The sequence below is a fragment of the Python bivittatus genome, unplaced genomic scaffold, assembly GCF_059951505.1.
Source record: "Python bivittatus isolate LINGU-HERP-01145 unplaced genomic scaffold, Pbiv_v1 ctg000580_np1212, whole genome shotgun sequence".
In the NCBI taxonomy this organism is placed as follows: Eukaryota; Metazoa; Chordata; class Lepidosauria; order Squamata; family Pythonidae; genus Python; species Python bivittatus.
In genome coordinates, this window is record NW_028277087.1 from 17307898 (window position 1) to 17321209 (window position 13312).

Below are 13312 nucleotides of genomic sequence, written 5' to 3' on the forward strand. Positions count from 1 at the left end.
GTTTCAAATTTTGCAAGTCCTTAAATTAGCAGATGATTTTGATGCAACAAGCATTATAATCCGCTTAGATTCTGGACAGTTCAGCCTTATCATGAATACTCTGCTGGTACACAGTCTGTTTCTTCGCACTGGTGTAAGGGGCTAAAAAAGCAGCAATGATTCTTACAGCATGGCATCCTAATTATAGATCTTGGTCTCCTACTCCCTTTATAATCAGGATCACAAAGTGCAGTTTGTTCTTGATATTTTGTAATTTTGGCCAGTTTGGAAATAGGAAACAAGGATCAGTTTGGGTAACCTGCTAAACAAGTAAACCCTTTACCTGTTTAGCTAGGTGCACTAATGGAAAGAGGGAGGTGGGAGCAAACAGGCTCTGTACATAAGTCCACTAATCCTTCACAATAAACATAATTCTCTAGAATACGTTTAATGTTGTGCCTGAATGATACCTTGACCTGTGTAAAACTTGTACAAATTCTTTGATATCAAACCATTGTTTTGAAGAGCATGAAATGGGTATTTTTTAGAAGCCATGCAAGGTTGCTAGGGTAGCACATGCCTGGTGTAGCCCTTTCTGTTCATGATTCATCCATCCAACCTCTATCTCCTTCATCTTCTAAAGAGCTGAGTAGCTTTCTTCTGATTCCCAGGCCAATCCTATCTAGTTCTAAAAGGTCAACTATGACATCTGACATCTTTCTACTTCCTGGGCATCCTGGGAAAAACTGAATGTTTTCATTGAACCTGAGGTAATTGTAAGCCACCCAGAGTCACCCTCTGGGGGAGATGGGTGGTATATAAATTTAATAATAAATAAATAGATGCCACATCCAGCAGTTCACAATGCTGTGTTGGGGCTTAAGCCTTACCCTATATATAGCCATCTTGTGCTTTAAGTCTTTCCTAATTTCACCTCTTTGCACCTCAGAAAGGTGCTGTGAGGGTGGCTCTTCTGTCCTGTTTATGAGCTTTCCAGAATCATAATGCAGTCATACTGTGCAGCCAGTATACACCTGTAAATAAGGGGAGAGTTAAAATGCATGCCTGTCTATTAAAAAAAAAAAAAAAAGGCTGCATTATTTTAAGACATAGAGGAAGACAGTGGGAGCAAAGGCAACAAAAGAGGAAAGGGACAAAATACCAGTTATTGCATGTAAACAGGGAATAACACACATCCCTGCCCAATAATTACTTGCAAGGCTGATAACATAGTGGGCCTTAGCCACTAAGTGGATGAAACCTTCATAGGCCTTTCTGAAATACTCAAGTTCAGAGTTCACCGCTAGAGTGCAGTTGTTCCCAGGTAGGAATGGGGGAGGGCAGAAGCCACTTGAGATCATGGGTTGAGTTGTAGTCTGACACATCCTCCAGATGTATTAGACTAAACAGCCTTCATCCCCAGAGAGCTTGAGGTGATACCAATTTGGGGAATATGTGATCTAGATCAGGGTTCCTCATCCTTGGCAACTTGAAGGTGTGTGGACTTCAACTTCCAGAATTCCCCAGCCAGCCATGCTGGTTGGGGAATTCTGGGAGCTGTAGTCCACACATCTTCAAGTCGCCACGGTTGAGGAACCCTAATCTAGATGAACCTGGAAGGAGCAGGACTCACCAGACTTTGGATTGCCTCTTAAACAAAACAATTTGAGTTGAAGAGATTAAAACAGCCCCTCCAACCACCCTTAAAAAAAAAAAAAAACTCTCCTAATAGAAAGGGTAAGAGCTGACTCAGCCTCTTTCTAAAAAGCATCTCAGGGATGAGAAGAATCTCTCCTTCACTGAGATCCTGAAAATCTCCTGAGTTGTCAGATGCTATTCAACTTGACTGCTTATCCTTTTATGCTTTCTTGCCCTCTGTCCAAGTTTCCTTAGTGCTGAATGGAAATGCATGAGCTTCATTCTAAGGATGTACACAACGCACTGATTTGGGGACCAAAGGTTACTTTTGGGAACCCCCAAAGCGCCCCGAAACAATGTAGTCCAAAGGAGGCTCAGCATGGCTCAGAATGTTTTGTTTTGTTTTGCATAGGGCTTTTGAGGTTTAAGTTGTGAGATTGCATGAAAGCATGTTAATAAATACAAAGAAAGCTTTTTTCCCAACCAGGAAATAGGATATGTTAGACTACAGTTCGAATGATGTGTTGATGTGACAGCCATTGCGTGTTGTAATCTGACATGTCTGAAAGGTGCTACCTTGGAGAAAACAGTTACAAGGTTTGGAGTGTAAGTCATTTGAGGTCTTTCTGGGTCCAGAGGCAGTTCAGAAATATTTTTGCAGACAACGGTAAAATTGGAAGAAGGTATGAGGCCTCTGGCTGCCCAATCTAGATCATACAGAACAAACAACACTCAGCATTTCTCCTACATTGCCTTCCAGTGCTCTGTTGTATATTCTGTAGTCACTAGAATAGGCAGCATACAATGGTAGGTAAGTAAATACATATGTTTGATATGAAAAATGTGTAATATGTAAAATGTCCACAGAGAGGCTGGTTTTCTGTCATTGTTATTACAATTACAGGTATCCATCTGTATTGGGTATATTGTAATTATTTACTTACTTTATTATTTCTATTATTGCTGCAATTCCCTTCTAGGGTTTGAAAAATCTAAAAAAAAAAAAAGATGCAGTAAAAGAGTAACATAACATAATCTTACATGAAATGTCAGTAAACCAGCAAGCCTTGCTAAGTGCCATTCTTTCTGCCTTTCCCAAGCCAATCAGGTCATTCTTCCACTGACAATTGTTTGAAAAGCAGAGGGGTGCCCTAGAGAGGCGTCCCCCCCACCCCCGGAACCTTATTCCCTATTTGCATTTATTCACAGAGCCTCCTCAGATGGGTTTGTGGCAGGTCCTACAAGCAAGGACTTTTATATATTTTTAATCTCAGCCTTTCACTACAGTTTATTTGTGTATTTTATTTCTTTTTTAATCGTTTGTATATTTATTTACAGTTTTTAAAATCATTTTTGCCATCGGCCCAGGGAGCTTGGTTATGGGGCAGATGATCCTAATTGTTGCTCTGCTACTCTTAATACGTAATTGTCATATTTGTCTGTTCTACATGTAGATGTTCCTGCCTGGCTCAAAAGTCTGCGCCTCCATAAGTACGCTGCCCTTTTTTCCCAGATGACATACGATGAAATGATGTCCTTGACTGAATGTCAGCTTGAGGCTCAAGTATGTTAGATTATCTAGTTAAAAATTAGCTTCTGAGTTGCTTTGGCCATTTGACGCCTAATCATTAGAGCCTAAGACCACCCAATTTAAGAGCAGATTGATTAGAGTTTCTTATTAGCAGTAATTCTGCATCAGTGTGTATATAAATAAATACTAGATTTGAAGAGGGAAAGCCCATTTCTCAGTCTGACCCATTATCCTGATTGATGACAGGTACTACTTTAAGTGGTTCATTCCCTCCTATGGCTAAAAGACAATGCCAATCTTACAAAAACTTTTATAAAAGCTTTTATTTGGGTTAGAGCAAACTGCCTTTTTTTCTGGCCAGAGAGAGCATTCTACTCTGAATGCTCTTGCAGATAGAAATGAAGATCAGACAATACCCATTCTTTTTTCATCCCACAGAATCACCACTTCCGTTTTTCCAGGCAGACCTCCGATCATTCTAGATCATATTTTTAGGTAGAATAGGGAAATCACTTGGTCCGTGCCACCAGCAGGCTTTCTTTGCTGGAACAGAAATCTTCTGTGAATGAAAAGAGTCCATCTCTCTTTAATGAATTAAATAAGATTTGAATCAAATAGATTTAGGTCAGGCACCTTTTGACTTGATCTAAAAGGTTCAACGAAGTTTTCAGGCCTCGGGGGCCATAATACAATGTACCAGAGGGCCCTGCCTCGAATGCCTGAAATCTGGTAAGATACGTAAATTATACAGAATTGCAGTGATTGCAGTCTAAACTGTAACCTGTGAACAGTGAAATCATTTGCTCAAATGCAAGAGTTAGCACTGGAAGAACACTGGAATCTAGCAAACTTTCTTAAGATTTAATAATTTTACCAGCTTTCAGACATGTACACATCTAGTATCCACCAATGTCCAGATTAAGGGGGACGCGGTGGCGCAGCGGCTTAATGACGCTGAAAGTTGCTGGCCAGAAATGGTCGACACTTCAGCAGTTCGAGTCCAGCCTTCGTGTTAAACAGGGTGAGCTCCTGTTTCCTCCCCAGTTCCTGTCAACCCAACAGTTCGAAAACTTACCTGAGTAGATAAATGGGGACTCTCACTCCGGTGGGAGGAAAAATGCTGGCAGCGCCTTGCAAAAAAGGAGTTGGGAGCAGTTGCCGGTAAGCGCAAAAAACCCCGCGCGCCCGAAAAGGGCACGAAGCAACGGAAACCCCACCTCCTGCGCTCGCCAGCTGGGCTCTGCCCTAGGAAGGAGGCTCTGGCAAACCACTTCCGAAAAACAGTTGCCTTGAAAACTGCAAGGACTCGTCCAAGCAGTCACTGCAGGGTCAGCAATGACTGAGCGCAGACAAAAAAAAAAAAAATGTCCAGATTATCTAAGCAGTTAGTTGGCTAAGCCCTATTGGAACCTCGTCCATATTGGTTGCTTCGGTCTAGAGTGATGAACTGTGCTTCCCCATGTGCGATATCCTGTGCATGTGTACTAATGTTGTGTTCCGTGTTTCTGTTGCAGAATGTTACCAAAGGCGCAAGGCATAAGATTGTGATCAGTATCCAAAAGCTAAAGGAGAGGCAGAACCTCCTCAAATCCCTGGAAAGAGTGAGTTCTCTCCATTTTTTTCTTTGAAAACAGGCAAGAGTTTGGCTGTTACTTCAGCTAAACGTATCAGTAATTAATGCTCTTAACCTCTTTGCCCACATGTATATTTCCAGATGAACTCTGTGTTGATGAATTGCTATGAATAACATCATCACTTCCTTTCTCCACAACTGGGTTTGACTTTTGGTTTAAACAGCTGTTTGAACTTGCCTGCCTGCCTGCCTGCCTGCCTGCCTGCCTGCCTGCCTGCCTGCCTGCCTGCCTGCCTGCCTGCCTGCCTGCCTTCCTTCCTTCCTTCCTTCCTTCCTTCCTTCCTTCCTTCCTTCCTTCCTTCCTTCTTCGTTCGTTTATTCATTCACTCAATATTTCTGTGCCTGCCCATTCACACATGACTCAGGGTGGCTTACAAAGGGTTAAAACATCAATATACATAATTAAAACAAGAATAAAAATGGCCGTGCTGGGGGGAAAGTCCATAACAATTAACAACAGACAACTCAGAAAGAGCCAAGCCTTCAAGATTCACTTGCAGTACAGCAGGGTCGAGGCTGCTCTGACCTTGAGGGGGATGCAGTTCCAGAGGAAAGCTGCATTGACCCATTTGTGGGGGTCCATGTAATACCCAAGCCACAGAACACTCAACCAGGTGATAGCCAAGATTACTGGGCTGTATGATTGCAGCTGCTAGGTCTTTGGCCAGGTTAAGCATGTTGTATGAATATGAAAGCATGTTCTCCAGAAGCAATAGAGAAATTACTGAAGTGAAATGGAACAGAAGAGGAATGAAACTGAGATGGGTACAAAAAGGGGACTACATAAGGAAGCAGCAGGTTTTGATGGCAGCAGCTTTTCAGCCTTGGCTGATCTAAAACAAAGATAAGCAGGGTCAGACTTGGTTAGTTCTTGGATGGGAGATCTCCAGGAAATTCTAAGGCAGTAAGCTAGACTGAGACATGAAAAAAAGTCCTAGAAGAAAGCAATGGAAAAACTCTTCTGTGTTGTTGTTGACAAGAAAACTACACGCATATATCCATGTAGTCACCAGGAAATAGGCTTCTCTTGAAGGAGGTTTTACTGTTTTCAACATAGGAATAAAGAAAGAAGAGAGAAACAGAGTATATTTGCATGCTGCACTTCACCTAGCCTGGCACCACCCATAGCCAGGGCACTGAACCACGGCTCTGGTGCCGGATGACCAACAAACCCCAGTTTGACTGAGAACAGCTGCCATGTCTGGGATCCCAATTATTTTTGCAATGCAGACAGTTCTCATATGCTTATTTTTTACAGATTAAAAAAAAGACATAAAAAACAGGGTTGCCTAATTGGATCATAGCATCACCAACAAAGGTGGGATTTGCCCACCTCCTTTCTCCCAGTGTCTTATAAGGGAGGAATTCTAAAAAGAGAGGGTAGCTGAAGTATCTCTAGATCAGTGTTTCTCAACTTAGGTGAGCTGTCTCCCAAGAAGTCTTGGAGAAAAAAGTAGGATTAAGGCACTCCAGCTTAATTAGTTGTACTCAGATTCTGGGTTTGAATGACATGCAAGGTCTTAGAATAACCTAACTTAGTATGGCATGCACACTTGGCCATAAAAGGTCTGGGAGAGGTAATTGCATTGAGCAAGAGTTTTGAACTTTAGTCTCTTGTGAGCTTATAAGCCTTTTGTATTTCTAGTATTGCATAAACACAATTAAAAGCAGATGTTAAGTATATAGTCAGCTACCCTCTTCTCTGCTTGGACCTTTTCAGTTGCTCTGCAGGTTGTCTCTCTGTTTGGTTGGCTAACACCTCTACAATATAATGTGTATTTAGGGAACCTGTAGAGGGTAATGAGGCCACAATAGATCTCGTGCAAAGTTAATACTAGCTTTAAAAGACAGGAAATGGCAGACATTGTATGTAATTTCTGAGTAACTTCAGTGTCTCCTTTTGAGCTTGCTTTTCTCTTTTTGAATTTGAAATATTAAAATTCCTGTTTAATGGTCTTAGGATATGGAACCATGAGCATGCTTTCGTAGTGAAAGTGTTGTCTGGCACTAATGGGAGTTAATGCCCCAAATGGCTGGAGATCTCTAGGTTGTCCTCTGCTTTACTGGAAATGGCATTAAAACAATATCACTTTCTTGCAAATAAATGCGTATGTAAGTTGGATTTATAGAGGCACTAAGAGTGTCATGAAGTCTGTCTTAAGCCATTAATGTAACTTATGCATCTATACAGAAAATCAAAGCCAGTTTTAGAAAAAATATTTTAGGGTACCTTCCAAGAAAAAAATACAAAATTTTCTAAATTTTTTTCCTACTACGGGCTTAGATAACAATCAACAACAGCAAAAACTTTGAAGTAAATGGAGCCTTTGAAAAAATTGTAGCAACTGGTTGAAAATGTTCTGGTTTCAGTGTTCTGAAATTAGATTTTTCTAGTTATTCATTTGGCTGCTGGATAATATGGAAAGCTTTAAAGTATTCTAATTGATCAATTTTTTAAATTGACTGTCAGAAAATCCTAAGGATAGATGGAGTTTAATGCTGAGTAGGCACACTGAGAGAGAATGCTCCTCAGTGTTAACTTAGATGTGTTCAAAAATCTGGATAAGCACAGATTGGGAGCAAAGTGCTAGAGGTTTCTGTGCTGCTATCTAGTTGTACAGATGTTTGCAGCCCTGATATGGCAGCCTTAGGATTCTTGCACTGTTTGGTATTTGTAGATAAATGATGTATTTCTGTGCGGGGATACAAAGTGGCATTATCAATATGCATATTAGCTAATTTTGTGGGTTTTCATATATGTCTCTGTGACCAAGGTTAGGCAATTTGATATCCTCCAAATGTTCTAGATTGGGTGGAGCTGGTGGGAACTGAAGTCCAAAACTTCTGAAGGATACCAAGTTGCCTGTCTTTTCGTAAGCTGCTCCTGTGTTGTGAAATTCTTGACCTCTATGAAATTTGTCTATTTTTGAACATGCACTAAGACATTATTTTTGCTGGTTTCGTTTATCGGTCTTTTGTCCTTTCTCAATGTTAAAAACACTGATTTTAATATAGGCTGGGTTTGTATAACATACTAAGCTAATATGTGGTTGGCTCAGTATGTAGCTTAGTATGTTGTGTGAGCCCAGCTACTGTGGTTAGTTCACAGTTTAATGTGTTCCATAAACCCAAACAATTGGATTAGTTCAGCAAAATAGTTATGTTAACTATAGGCTGATATGTTGTATAAACACTGCCATTATAACTATAATTTTAATATTGTAATTGTGGTGTTACTTTGCTAACCACTTTGAGTACCTTTTAGCAGCAAAGTGAGATACATATATTTTAAATAAACACATTGCAATGCTATAAAATGCTGGGTTTCCTTTCCCCTGCATTCATCTCTAGAGATGTCTTTTTGATTTCTTGTTTCTTTGGGAAGGTTTAAAGAACAGTCTTGAAAGGAATTAGAAGCTGACATGAATAATAGCCATTGAAAGCTTGCCCTCCATTGGTGTCTCTAAGTCTTTCTAAAGGCATCCTATTTCTAAATTCCAAAATTTAATTTTGTTGTATGTAAAGACAAACTCTCTTGGATCTGTCCTGGAGCAGTTAAATTTTTTGCTTTCTGGAGATGAGAAATGATGTGTTATTTGAAGTATTGATCACATGAGTGTTGTGGATAGTCTTTATTAGCTTTAATACCAAAATGAAATTTCCATGTCCAAGGACTTAGCTCTGAATACAGAGACAGAAAACAGGAAAAGTCTATCACCTTTGTTCCCTGTTTGCATGGAAGCTGGTCATGTTGGAAGCAGGATGTTGATGTAGATGGACCTTTGATCTTATACCCTTACAGGAGGTCCAACGTCATGGTTTCTCCCAGTAGAGGCTGGGAACTATAACTGTACGAAAATGATGAGTTCCCATTATTTAAAATTCCATCTTCAAGCTTCCTAATGAAAAGGACTAATACTTTATAGATTGCAATTCAGCATATAAAGTGTTTCGAAATTAATTCTAATTGAACATTAGAAATATCTTCCTTACAGTAAGATTATGGACCATGTACAAATTACTAATGGAGGCCATGAGCTCCTTTTCACTAGATGTGGTCAAGCAGAGGCTGGACAGCCATCTGTTAGATATGGATTAATTTGGATTGATTTTCATCAATCCCCACATCAGCTTACTCAAGATTTGGCTAAAAAATAGAAAACAATATGGTAGACCAAAGATTTGAACCCAGGTTTCACAGAATTAAGACTGTATTGATACAACACCTGTTATAGTTTTGGCTTAGCTGGGTGTGTAAACTCAGTGATTGTTGTTTATAACAGTTATTTATGGTTTAGCATTGAACCCAACCAGTTTTGATTTATTTTACAAACCGTGATTAAGCAATTCATGGTTTGCTGCAATGTATCAAAGCTAAATCAACATTTTAGTGTCTTATGTTGAATTGTCAGGTGCTAAACATTCATTAGGTTTCTTCTTTGGTTCACCTTTTATCTTATGCAAGAAAACAAGTTTTATTGATATTTCATTGATACTGATACTTAACTCAAAGCTGTTACATGATACTATGCTTCAGGATTTGAGATGCTCATGGGTGGGTGTGTTTTGCTACCCACAGGATATTCTGGAAGGAGGCAATCTACGCCTCCCGCTGCAGGAGCTTCACCAAATGATCCTTACCCCAATCAAAGCATACTCTTCTCGGAACCTGACAGTGGATGAGCACAGCCGGGATTCTCAGCTCCATCAACCAACTTCTCTGATTGGCTCAGACAACCCAGGGTCAGATTGCAAGGACTCGGCCTCAGGAGGGATGCAGCATCACACCTTACCAGGTTGTGAGGGAGAATCTGGAGGGGCCCCTTTGCCAGAAGGTGACATCCCAGGACAGTTTACTAAAGTGATGGGGAAAGGTAAGCAGTCCATTTCCTTTTTATTCACTGTCCACTGTTATTTTGCCTGCTGTAAGTTGTTTTGGTCCATGTCGTAACTGTCGTTGTTCATTAACCAGTTTGTTCCAGGGATTTATTATTTAATTAAGTATTGTATAGGCTGCCTGACCCAAATGACTCTGGACAGCTTACAACTAAAAACCAACTTATTAAAAAAAAATGCAACCAACCGGAAGAGGAAAGTACAAAGAACCGGAACAAGGCAAGCAAAACCAAAAAGGTGGCTCCACAGTCATGCTTTCCCCAAGGCCTTAGCAGTGATTCAGAGACCGAGTGATGAGGATCTAATGCAGAAGTGTTCAACCTGTATTTCTAAATTCACATGCAACCAGCCAACCCAGAAGCATCCACTACGGGAAGACCAAGAGGACCAAAATAGTGGATACAGCCACCATTTTGCCCCTCCTTGATCCCCCATAGTGGATCTGCCTGCCTTTACTACAAGGCTTGAGAAGCTCTTCCCATGTTGCCCAGAACTGATTTGCTATTGCCTTTTCCAGGATTTTTTTTTAAAATTTACCAATCTAGCCTAGCAACTTGGGATTCCCTGGTGTGCTCCCATCCAAGGATAAAGGAGTCCCTCCCTGCTCAATTATTTCAGTATCACTCAAGGTCAGTGAAATGCTGCCATCTGTTGTGACCCATTCAACTTGAATTAAGTCTAATTGTAAATTAAATTAAGTTTTTGTGGGGGCTCCTTCTATTTCTTTCTTCCTGGTCTCAATTATTTTTTGGAGTGCAGCACTCCATACAGAAGTAAGGATGGTCCTTCACTTGAAAAAAACTTGACCTAATAGAATTAGATAGTTGATCATTCTCCTCCTCAGATTCAGTTAACTTTAATACCAGCCAGTTTAAATACTGGATCCAGTTTTTATTTTGTATTTTGTTTTGCATGTTCTTTTACTTTCATTCTGTTTGCCTTTGCTTATCTTCTGTATCTGGACATTGCCATTTCTCTCACTCTCTCTCCTCCTTTTCTTCCTTGTTCTGCTCCTTGTTCTGTCCACATTTATCCAAAACACATTTGCTATATACATTTGGTGTGATTTGTATTCACTACCCGTCAAATTGTAGTAAAGATCTCACATTGATCTTGCCTCCCTCCATGGCTGCAGCAACAGCAGCATTTAATAGAGGCAGCAAAGCATCAGTCCAAGGCAGGCCCACATTTGCAACTAAAATTGACTTCAAATTCAGCTTTGTTTAGAGTTGTTTGAATTCAAAATACAAGTGGCTTGTAGAGCATATGTTTTGCATACAACGAGTCCCAGAATCAGATTCTCATACAACAGACTCTTCCATAGAATATATTGAGTTGGAACAGCCTTTCCACTCAAGGTCATCCAGTCCCGTGTACTGCAGCACATGGATCTGCTAAACCATCTGTAGCAGGTGGCCATTCAGCCCCTTTCTGAAAATATCCAGTGAGGGGGAGTCCACAGTTCTTCTAGGGAGACTATTCTCTGCTGTTTTATAGCTCTTTTGGTCAGGAATTACCTCCCAATATTTAGCCTGAATCTCCTCTCTTTTGATTTCAACTCAACAGCCCTTGTTCTGTCCTTGATTTCAACAAAGAATAAATCTGTCCTTTCTTGCAATGACATCTTTTTAGATATCTGTAAACCTTTGCAAGCTAAATTGCCTAGCTTCTTTGACTGTTCCTCACAGGGCTTGGTTTCTATCATCCTGATAGCTGAATCTGTTCCAGCTTTTGTGGCCCTTTTAAGTGCAGTGCCCAGAACTGGGCATAAAACTCCAAGTGTGGTCCAACCAGTGCATTTGGATAGCCACTCCCAAACATAAATTTCAGGTAGCCATGATGGTCCATTAGAACCAGTAGGTTAATATATTTAAAAGATCAAAAAGTGCCGAATGGACTTCTAAAATCTCCAGAACAATTCTTCTGGCTATGTATGCAATGAAACAAAGAATGCCATTTTTGCCTTTTGCTGTCCTATCAGGCTGACTTATCAGGCCAACATGCTGGGTGGAGCTTGGAGGAAGAAAGCTGGTCTAATTGGGCCCATGGACTTCAGCATCCCTAGAGATGCAAGGACTGTAGCAGAGGCAAGCTTAAAATGCAAAGTCTTTGACAATCAGGCCTTAATACTGTTGTTGTCAAATATTGACAAATATTGTGTGGCACATCTGCAAAGACTTTTAGGACTGTAGAGCAACTGTGCTATCAAGTTGTGCTGGATTACAGCTCCTTGGTCATTCTTGGTCAGTTTGCCCTATGGCTTTGCTAACTGGGGATGATTGAACTTGTAGCCTAACACATCTCAAAGGTACTGTATTATGGAAGTAATCCGGATAGCAAGGTTTGTTCTCCGTGGATCCAGAGTCTGACTCAGTATGAAGCAGCATATTATGCTCATACGTGCCCCCTTGTGGCAGTGATTAGGTTACATTATTCCATGTCTGTCCTATCCGCTCAAAGTCCTTCATGTAGCTTTTCCATATTGGAGCTGGAGAAGCAGGAGGCCCAGCTGCTTCCTTTTTATAAATAGACCTACATGGAATAATTCCAGATTGACGCCACAGTAACAGAAAGCAAAGGATAGAACAAAACAGAAGAAGGCATGAATGGAATCCAGCCTGTACATGTGCACATTCTTTAATGACAGCTATTCCATTGATGGCAATTCTTTTCAGGTCACCACAATGAGGGCAGTTTGAATTCATTCTTCAAAAGACTTAAAACAGTTGTAAAATTCTCATTAATTTTACACTTTTGCTGTTGATGATATTGATGACATTGTTGTTATTATTTTGCAGTTTGTACCCAGCTCCTTGTCTCCAGACCTGATGAGGAGAATATAAGCTCCTATCTGCAACTCATAGACAAATGCCTAATTCATGAGGTGAGTCATTATAGGGGGGCTGAGGGAAGGGAGATGGGTTGGCAAACCCTTGTTCTCCTCCCATTTCTTAAAGAGACCTGCTGGATTTCCTAGATATGCAAATATGACCATTTCTAGCACTAATATTGGCATGGGTGTGGCTTAGCAATAGAGTTTCCCCTCTGGGTAAAGAAGTGCCAAGGTTCAGTTCCTGGCCAGCCAGGTAATGTTGGGAAAACTCTAATATTAAGCAATGAAAATCCATTGCCAATCATTGTAGAAACAGTATTAAATGAGGCTCCCATATTAAGTAGATGGTTTCCAAGGATCCTTTTTAGTTCTTTGCTTCTCTGTTAATAAAACGATTTTAGAAAGCTTCTGCTTTACAGTAAGCAGACTAGTGAAAGAAACATCTCTAAGTATAACCACTATTAATTTGTAATAACAATTAGCAAACATTTTCCTTATATGTCTCTAAATACTCTCGAGTCTTTTCCCTTCCCCTCAGTTAATAATGATCTTTCATAGGTCAAAATGTTGTTGCCCTGCTTTTTGTCTATGGTCACACTTGGGCAGGAACACCTCCTCACCCCTCTCTGCTGCAACTTCTATTTTGGCATTTCTGAACTACATGTAGCTTGCTGGGACTGTCTTTTGATGTTTTATATTTATCAAGTAACATTAGCGTTTCTAGCCAGCTCTTCTGTGGCATCTGGCATTGAAGAGAGATTCTATAACATCTGGAGTAGACCAAGTGACCAGACAACTGGTC

General features: G+C 40.5%; 1 protein-coding gene across 4 annotated transcripts in view; it reads left to right on the forward strand.

Moving 5' to 3' along the window:
• SAMD4A (sterile alpha motif domain containing 4A) overlaps positions 1 to 13312 on the forward strand; it is a 133179-nt gene that overhangs the window by 99448 nt on the left and 20419 nt on the right. For all 4 annotated transcript variants that reach the window (XM_088149680.1, XM_088149681.1, XM_088149683.1 and 1 more), the window contains exons 5-8: positions 3072 to 3181; positions 4663 to 4749; positions 9361 to 9655; positions 12476 to 12561. In XM_088149680.1, coding sequence (XP_088005806.1) covers positions 3072 to 3181; positions 4663 to 4749; positions 9361 to 9655; positions 12476 to 12561 — 578 coding nt within the window. The remainder of the gene's footprint in view (positions 1 to 3071; positions 3182 to 4662; positions 4750 to 9360; positions 9656 to 12475; positions 12562 to 13312) is intronic.